Below are 13,008 nucleotides of genomic sequence, written 5' to 3'. Positions count from 1 at the left end.
TAAACACACAAACATGTACTTTACCTATCAAGCAGATTATAATTCTGTCAGAAACACTGATGTTCAATTAATCTACCCAGTTTTTCACAATAGATTCTGCAGGGCTCTGCTTCTGGAAAAAAGTTCCTATGTAAATTATTTTTAATTTAAGTGTTATTAGGAGTGTCAGAAAAATCAATTAACAGTGGTGGCCTAACTCTCTAGGGAAAAAAAGGTCTTTCATAAATAGAAATAAGATTATGCCATTTCTTCTACTGCGTTTATTCTAAAAATGACATCAAAGAGACATGACCTCTTTTTTTTTTTTGGGTTGTGACATCACACAAAGTATTATTTTCACAGCTTCTTGTGTAGTTGGAGCCTCCGTGCTTCTGCACATTATATGCTGTTATCACTTTCTATCCTTGCATATGAATAATTTTAATCCTTTAGCAATTAACAGCCTTTTGGACTAAAATAAAAAAAAAAACCTTAAGCGCAATCTTACTTTTGTTTTGTTAATTAATTTGGTCAGCAGTTCATTTACTCATTGTTTTAAGAGGCTTAAATATTTAATTTTGTGTTTGTCCCATTTAAGATCCTTTTTACTTTGGCTGTGATTGTTTCCTGTCATCTTTTTTTTTCAAATCTGTTTACGATCCAGGTGAAGTTTCCTATCCTCTAGTATCTTTCTTGCATGGCTTTTATCATTACACATTACTTTGCATTTTTAATGTGCCACCTATTCATTCTGGTACAAGTCTCAGTTTACACATTTTTTTAAAAAGGTTCTTATTTGCATATCCATCTAATAAAGAAATAGATTAAAATTTTAAACCATTAGCAATAATCAATACTGTAAGCCAGGCTACGATTTCTTGATCTCCTCACTGTTTTCTCCACACTTTTTTGGGCTTATTGCCATAGGTTCTAAGACCAGAAGGGACCATTGTGATCATCTCGTCTGACCTCCTGTATAGCACAGGCCATGGAACATCCCGCAGGTAATTCCTAGAGTGTCTTCTTTTAGAGAAACATCCCATCTTGATTTTAAAATGGTCAGAGATGGAGAATCTACCACAACCCTTGGTAAATTGTTCCAATGGTTAATTACTATCACATTTAAAATCTATGTCTTATTTCCAGTCTGAACTTGTCTAGCTTCGACTTCTCACCGCTGGATCATGTTATGCCTTTTTCTGTAAGACTGAAGAGCCCATCATCAACTATTTGTTCAGCATGTAGGTAATCACAGACCGCAATCAAGTCACCCCTTAATCTTCTCTTTGCTAAAATATTACAATTATTTATACAATACTGGTGGTGTGCTAGGCAGAACTCCTCAAAGGTGTTTAGGCACTTAACTCCCTAGCCTAGCACTCCCATAGTAGTTAGGTGCCTTAATTCCTTTGAGGAACTCAGCCTTAAGAAACAGGTGGGAGACAAGATCCCCGTCCTGAAGATCCAATCATCTAAACCCCTCATCCAGCACATCACTTCAACACCTGCTCAATTTTAAACATGTGTGCAATTCTACTGACTTCATTGGCAGTACTCAAGTGTTTACTCTAAAGCACATGGCTAAGTGGTTTACTGGATCAGGGCCTAAGTAAACAAAGTGCAAAGAGAGGTAAGGGTGAGATATAATGAGAGTATGAATGTAGTGTCAACATTTAGCATACATCACTTAATGCCATAATTTCTTGTTTGAAGCTTTTTAAAAAATATACAGTATTTATTTCTGTCTTTGTGGTGAGTTTTACAGGCTTTTGATGTCCCATATTAAATTCTCATAAGCAAACTATGGAAACATGGTCTAGATGATACTACTGTAAGGTGAATGCATAATTGGTTGAAAGGGTGTACTCATTCAGTAGTTATTAATGGTTCACTGTCAAAATGGAAAGACATCATCTGGTGCGGCCCCAAAGGGTTCTCTCCTGGGTCTGGTAGTGTAACAAGAGAACTGAATTTTACTGAACTGCAGCCATTTTGTATATCCAGCCACTATTCACTGAAAACCAAATACCACATATTTAGGAAAAATTCTTAGGCCTTTCATAGGCAAGACCAAACAGCTGTATGATTGCAGTTTTGCTAATCAGAATGGGAGGATGGGACAGAGAGTTAACGTACCATGAGAATGGTAGGGAGTGTGTGACCTTGGCTGACCTTGGACCTAAGTGCCCCTGACATACAAGTTTTATTGTTGTTATGACTAGAAATGCTTTGCTGATAAAGATAATGAGCAATTCGCTGAAGGTAGGTGACCCACTAGGGGTTACTATGAGTTATGTGCTTTGACTGAGCTAGCTATATAAGATTAAGTAAAAGAGTACACCTTGGAGCAGTTTGTGGCAGCTTTTCTTTGAGCAGAGACTGACATCCTCCCCCCAGCAGCTGGACGGAAGGAGTGCTCCCTGGAAGCCCAGTAGTTGCCCACTCAAAACTATGTTAGACTTTGGGTAACTATGCTTGGGGTGCTCTAGAACTACTGCGTGTGTGTGTGCACGCGTGCACGCTTGAGACTCAATAAAGAAGGAGCTTTGGGTTAAAGCATTCTTGTTTGTACTAATCATTTATCAGATGGAGGAGCCGTGTCCCCACTGATTTATTCCTGACACCTCCTGAAGAAAACAAAGTTAAGTTACCACAGTTTTGGGTTCTGAAAACCCTGAACAACAGTACTATTGAGCATTTTCATTGTTGACTTGGATAGTGGAGTGGAGAGTATGATTATAAAATCTGCAGATGACACCAAGATGGGAGGGATTGCTAGCACTTTGGATGACAGGGTTAGGATTCAATATGACCTTGACAATTTCTGAAATCAACAAGATGAAATTCAATAAAGACAAGTGCATAGTACTACACTTAGGAAGGAAAAATCAAATGCATGAATACAAAATGAGAAATAACTGGCTAGGCAGTAGTTGTCATAAATATAAAGGGAAGGGTAAACCCCTTTAAAATCCCCCCTGGCCAGAGGAAAAATCCTCTCACCTGTAAAGGGTTAAGAAGCTAAAGGTAACCTTGCTGGCACCTGACCAAAATGACCAATGAGGAGACAAGATACTTTCAAAAGCTGGGAGGAGGGAGAGAAACAAAGGGTCTGTGTCTGTCAGTACGCTGCTTTTGCCGGGGATAGACCAGGAATGGAGTCTTAGAACTTTAGTAAGTAAGCTAGCTAGGTATGTGTTAGATTATGATTTCTTTAAATGGCTGAGAAAAGAATTGTGCTGAATAGAATGACTATTTCTGTCTGTGTGTCTTTTTGTAACTTAAAGTTTTGCCTAGAGGGATTCTCTATGTTTTGAATCCAATTACCCTGTAAGGTATCTACCATCCTGATTTTACAGGGGTGATTCCTTTACTTCTATTTCTATTAAAAGTCTTCTTGTAAGAAAACTGAATGCTTTTTCATTGTTCTCAGATCCAAGGGTTTGGGTCTGTGGTCACCTATGCAAATTGGTGAGGATTTTTACCAAACCTTTCCCAGGAAGTGGGGTGCAAGAGTTGGGAGGATTTTGGGGGGAAAGACGTGTCCAAACTACGTTTCCCAGTAAACCCAGTTAGAGTTTGGTGGTGGCAGTGGATATTCCAAGGACAAAGGATAAAATTAATTTGTACCTTGGGGAACTTTTAACCTAAGCTGGTAAAAGTAAGCTTAGGAGGTTTTCATGCAGGTCCGCCCATCTGTACCCTAGAGTTCAGAGGGGGGAGGAACCTTGACAGTAGTACTGCAGAAAAGGAACTGGGGGTTACAGTGGATCACAAATTATATATAAGCCAACAACATGATGCAGTTGTGAGAAAGGCTAATACCATTCTGAGGTACATTAACAGAAACGTTGCATGAAAGACAGTAAGTAATTGTCCTGCTCTACTCTGCATTGATCAGGCCTCAGCTGGAGTAATGCATTTTAGGCACAATGCTTTAGGAAAGATGTGGACAAACTGGAAAGAGTCCATAGGAGAACAAAAAAAAATGATAAAAGGTATAGAAAACCTGACCTATAAGGAAAGGTTAAAACCACTGGTAATATGTTTAGTCTTGAGAAAAGAAGACTAAGGGGGGGGGTGGGATACCTGTTGTAGTCTTCTAATACGTTAAAGGCTCTTATAAGGAGGATGGTAATCAATTGTTCTCCACGTCCACTGAAGGTAGTACAAGAATTAATTGGCTTAAATTGCAGTAAGGGAGATTTAGGTTAAATATTAGGAAAAACTACCAAGGGAGGTTGTGGAATCTCCATCACTGGATGTTTTTAAGAACAGGTTACACAAACACCTTCAGGGATGATCTAGCTATACGTGGTCCTGCCTCAGTCCAGGGGCTGGACTAGATGACCTCTCATGGTCCCTTCCAGCCAGCTATGATCCTCAGCTTATGGTCCTACATGACATGGAACGGGTGTTTTTGTCACAAGTGACACAGAATGGGTGGGAATGGTGAGGGTTTCTGAGGAAAAGTAAGTTTATTTTGGCCAATGAATTGATCTTTTGCCAAGAATTAACCACTCAAATGTATAAACAAACAAGAATTGGATTTAGCAAGTGACAAAGGAAATGGCACTTCATCGTGAGACCCAAACCAAAATAAGCACAATACAGTGACTAAGGACCGTTCCACAAAAGGAATATTGTTATTACGAGGCATATAGTACATATTGCCATGACAGCATCCACCAGTTCAATGGTGTATTCTCTTGTGTGGATCTTCTCCCCTCCTATCCTACTCTTCCCCATCCCTGCCGTATATAGGGCCTGATATAAAGCCCACTGAAGCCAATGAAGAATCTCCAATCAGCTTCACTGGAGTTTGGATCAGGCCCACAGTACACACACTTCATTTCTCCCTCCTGAAGAGTATGAATCCTTGACTACCAACTTTAACGCATCACAAAGCTTGCTGATAATTAGCATCTGTGCAAAGTGCAGCTCAGTATTTCCCTATTTTGAAATGGATATATGGGTAAATAACTATGCAATCAGCTTGTAACACTGAGGCAAACTGCAGTTTTCAAAATGCAGATATTATGTATAGGTATGTATTTTGTGAGGGGGAGGGTCACAGCCTCCTGTGAACAATTACTAAGTTGTCAATGGAATTAATTTGTTTTTTTATTTTAAAAATGCAGATATTGTTATGCAGATATTTGTTACAATAACCAGCTACTACTATCTCTTTGTATGTGGAGATTTGTAAACTACTTCCATTTGAGAAGTAATTGATTCCATTTTTATCATTTGCACAAGTTTATGTGGTTGTCGTCATCCATAGAGCTTATAATATCTATTTGCTGCAAATTATAGTTCTTCATTCAAAAGCTGTATTGGAAAACAAAATGCTAGTTTATGCTGTAAATGGAAGTACAGAACCTTAATCACTCATTGTTAACATTAAGAACTCATTTTATTCTTTGCAAGAACAATTTAATTAAAACTGTGGAGAATTTGTGTGTGTGTAAAAGTACCAAAGTTTCAAACATATTTACACTATATGACAGGTGATGAAATGAACTTCTTCTCTTCATGCTGACATGAACCAGACTGTTTTGGGAGCGAATGGAGGTCTTATGATTAAAGCACAGGACTGCGAGTCAGGAGACTTTGTTTCTATTCTTGGTTCTCCAACAGATTTCCCATATATGCACTTGCACAAGACACTTAGGCTCAAGTTTTCAAGTGTCTATAGGTGCCTAAACTGCAGCATATGGAGTGTGATTTTCAGACATGTTGATCACCTGCAGCTCCCGGTGACTTCAAATGGAGCCACAAATACACAGCATCTCCTCCAAAAATAAGACCCACAGAGTCTCAAATTAGGCACCCAAAACCAGTGACCACTTTTGAAAATAGTGCCCTTAATCGGCCTGTACTTCAGTTTCATCTACAAAATGGAGATACTACTACTTACTTACCCCAACAATGTGCCCCTGAAACTTAATCAATGTTTATAAATAGCACTGGGATTCTTAGGTACAGAGCACTTTAAAAGTATGATTTTCCCTTCCTTTTCAGCAATTTTACAGCACTAAAATTTCAAATCTATGAAGAGATTTGCTCACAAAGCAAAGAGAATCATAAGATGGAACCAAAAAAAAAAACAGATATTAGAAATGTGCACCTGCTTTTCCACATTTCATTTAGCCTCTACACCTAAATTTAGGTCAGGTTTTCTGCTATGTATGTCCGTTGTGCTGGTATCCCTCAGTGATACCTTCTGGTCATGGCGAGACTCACCCTATCTCAGGCAACCACACTGCCTCAGGAAAAAAAATATTACAAAACCCATTAGCTTTTGGTAAGTCAGGTCAGATGATTATAATCTAAATGATAAAGATCAGGTAATATTTTCAAAAATGTGTACACATTTCTCAGTAAGACTCCATCTATAAATGAGGATCTCAAAGCTTAAGGTACATCAATAAACCCTTCTGCAGGGGTTAGAACTATCAGCTCATTTTTGGACATCTGTATAAAAAGAAATATTAAGATATAGTTATGGTCTCAAAAAATGAAAATCCTCTCGGGTGACCCAAAAAAAACCACGTCACACTGCCTCATATAGTAAATCATTTTACTGTTGCCCTTTTATATTTAATACCCTTCTGCAGGACACATTTATCTCTACACTAGCAAAGTGTACTCATTGATTTCCTATGGACTCTCTGGAAGAAGGTTCTGCTTCCCTGATGATGAGTACAAAGGGTGGATGACCCCATTCTCATTCCAATGCAAACCCTGCACTTTTACATTTCTGCGTAGACCATATGAATGTGTGGCCAGCTAAGAACTCTCTGCCCTCTTCCTACAGAATGCATTGCTGCTGTAACTACAGGCATTTTTTCCTTCTTTATGCAACAGTATTTTTGAAGACCACAGTCTAAGGTGTGAACCTCTGAAATGCATTCATTTATCAGGAACATAACCGTACCTTGCAAATTGTAGCTAAATCTTCTGTTCTAAACCAATATTCTAAAATGACATCTTGCCCCTTTTGTGCATGTGTTTTAAACCAACATTATTTTGCTCTACTGTACCGTTATTTTGCTGTTTTGCTCAGGGACATGAGGAAATGGTATGGACCCAGTTTAAATCATATTTATGTGCCAGATAAAAGTGGCATCAGGAACCCACTTCCTTTTTACATCCAGGATGCAGATGAGTTTAGTAAACAATAAAATGATTTTGAAAATTGGCCAATCATTTTATTTGACAACCCTAGCAAATAAAATTTTAAAATCAACAGTTACTACTGATCACAAATTTTTAAATACATCTTTTATGTGGAACAGTAAAAACTATTTTTTGAAATGATCATTTCAGGTTCTAAAACAAATATAAACAAAAATTCCCTCAACTGTGATACTAAGGACACCTTGAATTATTCTAACTGAAAGATTTTTAAATCCAAATTACATTTAATCAAGTATGTTATTTGTTTACTTTTTGTACTATTTAGTTTATTCAAGGGAAAAGTGTCTTGTCAGTTTCAGTTTTACTTGGTTTCACTTTTTGGTTCTTATGTACTAGCACATAGTGCCACTAGGATTGCAAAAGACACACGACAATCTTTAAATCCAAGATTAACACTTTTTAAATTTTAAACATCACAAAGCCCATCTCTGTTAGTAACAGATTAGGCTATGTACAACTTTTTTTATTAAGCAAAAAACCTAAACTTTGGATCTAATCTATCAGACATTGTCTTTTTAATCTCCAGAAACCTTGGGACAAATTTTGCTTAGATTACAACTGAAAATAAATGATAGTATCAATCCAGTGTTTTACAGACTTCTGAAAAAACAACACAAAACGTATCACAATTCACAGTCTTTTTTTCATAATAAAAAGTCCCAGTCCACAAAAACCTAAGACACCTTGTTGGCAGGGCAACCTGAGAAAATCTGTACAGCATCTCACTCAACACTTGGTTATCTCATATACACATATAGTACATATTGGCAGTATGCACAAATACTTACACAGAAATTTCTAAAACTGCAGAAACTCTAAAGTCTGGGGATCAGACCAAAAAGGCCAGAAATACTGAAAGCCGCGCTGACTCAAAGGTATGACTTGACTGAGGGGGGTCAAACGCAAGCTGAGCCATTGGAGTTACTCTCAACATAGGAAGGAGAAAATGCATAGAGCAAAGTATTAAATTCAGTCCAACACCCAGGAAGTATTGACTGGATTGTTTTTCCTTGGCTATTCCATATTCAGAAACACACAAAGCCAAGCCACAAAACCAGCTCTCAGCTCAAGCTTTCAACAACTTACCTATATCCACTGACTGCTTTCAGTGGAAGGGTTTATATAAAATATTACCAGGTTTAAAAATAGTACAAAGAGGAAGGGGGGGCCTAGTTAACAAGCATACAGCTTAGAGTTCCAACGGGAATCAGTGCCTGCTGCATGATGAGATGGCATATAAGGGAGAGTACTCCCTCAAAACATCACAGTTTTGTATTTCCACTACAGGGATTTTCTTGAAGATGAAAGACCAGGTTTAAGCCCGCAATTATAGTTTTAAGTTTTTATGGTTCCTTTCCTTTCAAAGGATCCTAAAGCACCTAACATCACTACATAGATTCAACACCACTGCAATGCAGCCACTTCTGGGGTGGACAGCAGCAGCTAACCAGTACACAGAACATTAATCAACAGCGAGGGGAAGGAGAAATTATGGACACCACCACTATGTTAGACCTTTGCTCTGAGAAAACCCATAGCTATTTTGGTAGGGGTGGGGTAAGCAGAGGTAATGGTTAGTTTTTCATGACTATTAAATAAGATGAAAAAGAGAATTTCAGTTCGCCAGTTAGTCTCACTTGGTTTCTGTTGGACAAATGTCCATAAAAATCACCACCAGAACTGCCAGTTTTGTTGACAGTCTCAGAGAAGTCAAAAAATTAATCAACCTAAAGACAACTGGTTCCTTCACTTCACAGGGGGAAGCTTGTGCCATCCTGTAAATAGAGAATTTCAGTCTCCAAGGTTGGCAATCCGAACTCTGAATCCTACTAAATTCTCTTTAAAAAATTAAGAGAAAAAAAAACTTTAGCACATAGGTGTTATTTTTAGAGTTCTCTTTAATAATGCAAAAATATGGCAAGCATCAACACAACAGACCTTCATTTTCATGCAGAGTGCCTTGGAACTGGATTCAAAATAGATTTCTTGGTACAGTCTCCAAATTTAAATTTTCCAGGTATGGCTTCCCTGATGTTTTTCAGTTTTATATAAAAAACAAAAAGTTATTTCTAAGAACATTACCAACAAATCACCCCTCCACAGCCAATGCTGAAAGATGAACTGCAATGATATGTCGAAAATGCAAAAATTAAAACTCCTAAACCTAAGGTTTAAGTCATAGAGTAACTGTCCTACTTCTGATTTTAAAATTGCTAGTTTTTATATGGTGTTTACAGGAGAATTCACTTTACTCTCCTTCATTTGGTTGTTTATATTGAGAAGTGTTATTTTGATTACATTTAATTTTATTAAGAACATGGCTTGTGATGCCAGGAAGAAATCTCCTCAGTGAGGTATGGTTGAACTGCTATTGATATTGTACAAAGGATCCTTTTACAAGGTACTAGATGCTGGGAGTGCATCATATTGATTTAGGAATAAAAAGCTATTTTTTCAAGTAGAGTCAACCCTTCCTTTCATAAGCACTTTGTAATGCTTTAAAGTTTGAGGGCTTGTTTTTTTAAAAAAATGAAGTGGAGTAAACAAAACAAATTAGATTTGAGCAATGTTGCTATATTTAGTGAGAAGAAATGGTTTGTAAGCTTTTTTGGCTGCAGTTCAGATTAAAAAAACCATTAATATGTCTGGCTCTCAAATTTAGACCAAGGCTACTTTTTAAGTGTTAAAAAACATATACAAACGGATTCTCAGCAATACTGTATTAATTTTCTGATTATGTATCAGCAGTGAGCATCCTATTGCTAATTTTCATTTGGGTGAATCTGATTGTTGTAAATGCTAACATGAGACATATAAGATAACAGAAGGGACTCATGTACACCAAAACCGGTATGTATCTTAAATTCTTCATAGGTTAGCCCTTGGAAAATCTTGGGGTGCCCATCTATTCTTGTTGCACTGCTGTATAGTGCTTATACCTTCTACTTCTAAACTCCCTCCCTAATCATGCATATTTAATTCAAGTTTGTGTACTATAACTTAGAGTTTATATAGTCCTACTAAAAATAGATCAGCAGCATCCCACATTTTCTTCTGTTTTCCCCTTAGATACAATACAACACTGGTCTCCAAAAGAAAGCAACTATAGATTTGTCAGTAATTCGCCCTAGTTTTCATTGCAGTTTGGTCATACTTGAAAAAAAATGCATAAAAGAATCTAGCATTTAACACTGCTGTCCTTTTATGGAAATACATTTCACTATAGAGTGGAACTAACTTTATCTAAATGAACTGGTTTAGACCTGATTTTATTGTCTGCGTCCTTCTTAGCAATTTCCCCCCTCCTTTGGTTTCCAAGGAGCTTTCCTTTGACTGCTTGCTTTCAACCAGGCATAAACCCTTGTTAGATTACACTAAATGGTGTGGATTCATATAATGGGAGAAAATAATACATTGTGCATTATATAAACACACTCGCAGCGGCGGTCCTGCCTTTTAGGGCGAGTGCAAGGCGCAGCTGGTTGGTGGGGAATCACACACAGCAACTGATCATGCTTTAGCTGCCCTTGCCTACTTGGCCGTGCTGCGCCGTCGGAGACCGAAGCTTTGGCATGCGGACAGTCCTTGGTTCGATGCTTCCAACAAGGGGCTGGCCTGGAAAACGGGGCTCGCTCAGTCTGACTCACGCGGCCGATGCCCCGCGGGTCTGGTGGTTCCGCGCACGCACAGACACGAAACGCCGGCAGGCTTCGCCCGTCCCTGAGCACAGCACAGCGTGAGGGGGCTCCTGCCGATTACTCCAACAAGCCTCCCACCCCCACGGGTCAACAGAGGCAAGGCTCCCTTGGTCCCTGGTCGCCCCAGTGCAGCCCCGCGTGCCCATGCCCGGAGCAGGCTGGCCAAGCGTTCGCTCCCGTCTAGCCCCAACCAAGTGCCTTCCAAGTTGGGGCTGAGAAATATCTGCTCCCACCCCAAGACCCGGGCAGCTCGCTGTGCACTCGGCGGCTCAAGCGCAGCGGGCAGGGCTCCCGGGCGGCCGCCGGCCCCGGGCGCTCGGGCTGGCTGCGGCGGCGGCCGCCGGAGGAGGAGCCCGGCCTCCGGCTCTCGGGGCTGTGACCTCCCGGAGGCAGCGAGCCGCGTGCGGCGCCTGGAGCCCTGGCTGCGAGGGGGGTAACCTTAAACCGGCAGCGGCTCGTTCCGGGAGCTCAGTTTCCTGGAAACCGGCCCTGTGGGCCGCACGTTTTTCCATGAGCTCAGCACAGCTCTGCCCCCAGCAGGGCGGGAGCCACGCAGGCGAGCCTCCCCCGAGCCCCTCCGCCACCTGACACACACACACACACACACCCCGCCGCGCAGCTCCCCCCCCGCCGCGGCCGGGCTGGGAGAGCTTCCTCTCCCTCCCTCCCTGGGCGCTGCTGCCTCGCCCGCTCCGTGGTGCGGTTCACCTGCCCGGGGAGCCTGGACATCCACGGCTCAACTTTTCCCACCGCCGCCCGGGAGAAACCCGCTCCCTTCCCCACCGCACGCGCGTCGCCTGGGGACTTCGCCAGGCCGGCAGCGGGGGCAGCAGACGACAACCGTTATTTAATTGAAGACCTTCGGGAGGCTCCCAGAATAGCTCTTGACAACCTCAGACTGGGATTTTTTTTTTTTTACCCTTCTTCCTCCTCGCTGCTTTTCAGCTGGCCGCGCACCCTCCCAGCCTACACCTCCTTGCAAAGCCACTGGCTGGGAGACTGAGGGGTTCCTTGGGATGCACGGGGTGCATTGCACAGTCATCAAAGTTAAGTGGTGGTGGGGAGCTCTGAAGCAGGGAGGAACGATCGGGACTATTCCCATCCAGACAGGGTCAGTAATTAGGGCATGTGATGCCTATTCAGCCATTTTGGGGGGGCTTCCAAGCACCTTAGCAACTAGCACGGTTATCCCCCCAAATACTCACATCCCCCCCCCCCCGCACCCCTCAGTGCAAGGCGAAAGGAAGAGCGCAGCCACGGTGGGACTTGGGAAGGCTTCGCTTGAGTTGTCTTGTGAGTTGTTTCTGGGTAACGCACCGCTCTCCACACAGTGCCAGCACCCGCTCCCAATTCTCCTCCTCCTGCTGCTGCTCCTCGGTCCTCCCAAGAGGGGCTTGGGGGAAGCGGAGATCAGGCACATTCCACGGCTCAAAAGCTCCTTCTCTGTCATTTTTGCACCATCCTCCCCTTTTGAATACAAACCCACACCCAGGGCAAAACCACTTCGCCCCCCTCCCCACCTCGGCGTCCCCTGGGGCGCTAAGGGGGTGCAGAGGAGCGCGCGTGGCCGCTCAGCCACCTCTTACCTGGTTGTAGGAGCTTTCCCAGGAGGAGGTGTAGTTGTAGAAGAAGGAAGAGAAGAAGGCATCTTCTGACAGCCCGCAGCCAGCCATCCCCCGGGTGCAAAGCCTCTTCGGCCAGGCAGAGCAGCCTTTGCAAACTCTTGCTTCTTGGTTGGTCGCTGCTGCTCCTGGCGCTGCCACCCCGGCGTGTGCCTAGAGCTTTGCCCTGGCGGCGGCTCACAAGGCGTGTGCGTGGGAAGGGGGGGGGGGAGAGAGACTGGATGGAGAAGAGAGGGGATGTGTGTGTGCGCGCGTCTGGTTGTAGAAGCACTGAGGAGCCAAAGCCGGAGTCACGTGTACGCGCTCACTCCGCCGCCGCCGCTGGGGACGGGCTGTGGCTACAGCCCCTGGTACTAAATCACCAGCGCCAGGTGACCTTTCCTCCCCCCCACCCCAATTTCCTCCCCGGCACCGCGGGCTGCGCAAGGAAACAAGAGGGCGCTCGCTTGCAGAACCTGCTGCTACACCAAAGCAAAAAAAAAAAAAAAAGGACGGGCAAGTGAAGT

General features: G+C 42.3%; 1 protein-coding gene across 1 annotated transcript in view; it reads right to left on the bottom strand.

Moving 5' to 3' along the window:
* The window catches only part of PPARGC1A (PPARG coactivator 1 alpha), a 494,389-nt gene extending 481,635 nt beyond the window's left edge, over positions 1–12,754 (bottom strand). The window contains exon 1 of the mRNA XM_048848707.2: positions 12,467–12,754. Within this exon, the coding sequence (XP_048704664.2) occupies positions 12,467–12,553 (87 nt within the window). The 5' untranslated portion in view covers positions 12,554–12,754. The remainder of the gene's footprint in view (positions 1–12,466) is intronic.
* Between the last annotated feature and the right edge of the window lie 254 nt (positions 12,755–13,008).

This window comes from Caretta caretta, chromosome 4, assembly GCF_965140235.1.
Source record: "Caretta caretta isolate rCarCar2 chromosome 4, rCarCar1.hap1, whole genome shotgun sequence".
Taxonomy (NCBI): domain Eukaryota; kingdom Metazoa; phylum Chordata; order Testudines; family Cheloniidae; genus Caretta; species Caretta caretta.
This window is presented reverse-complemented; position numbering and strand designations above follow the sequence as displayed.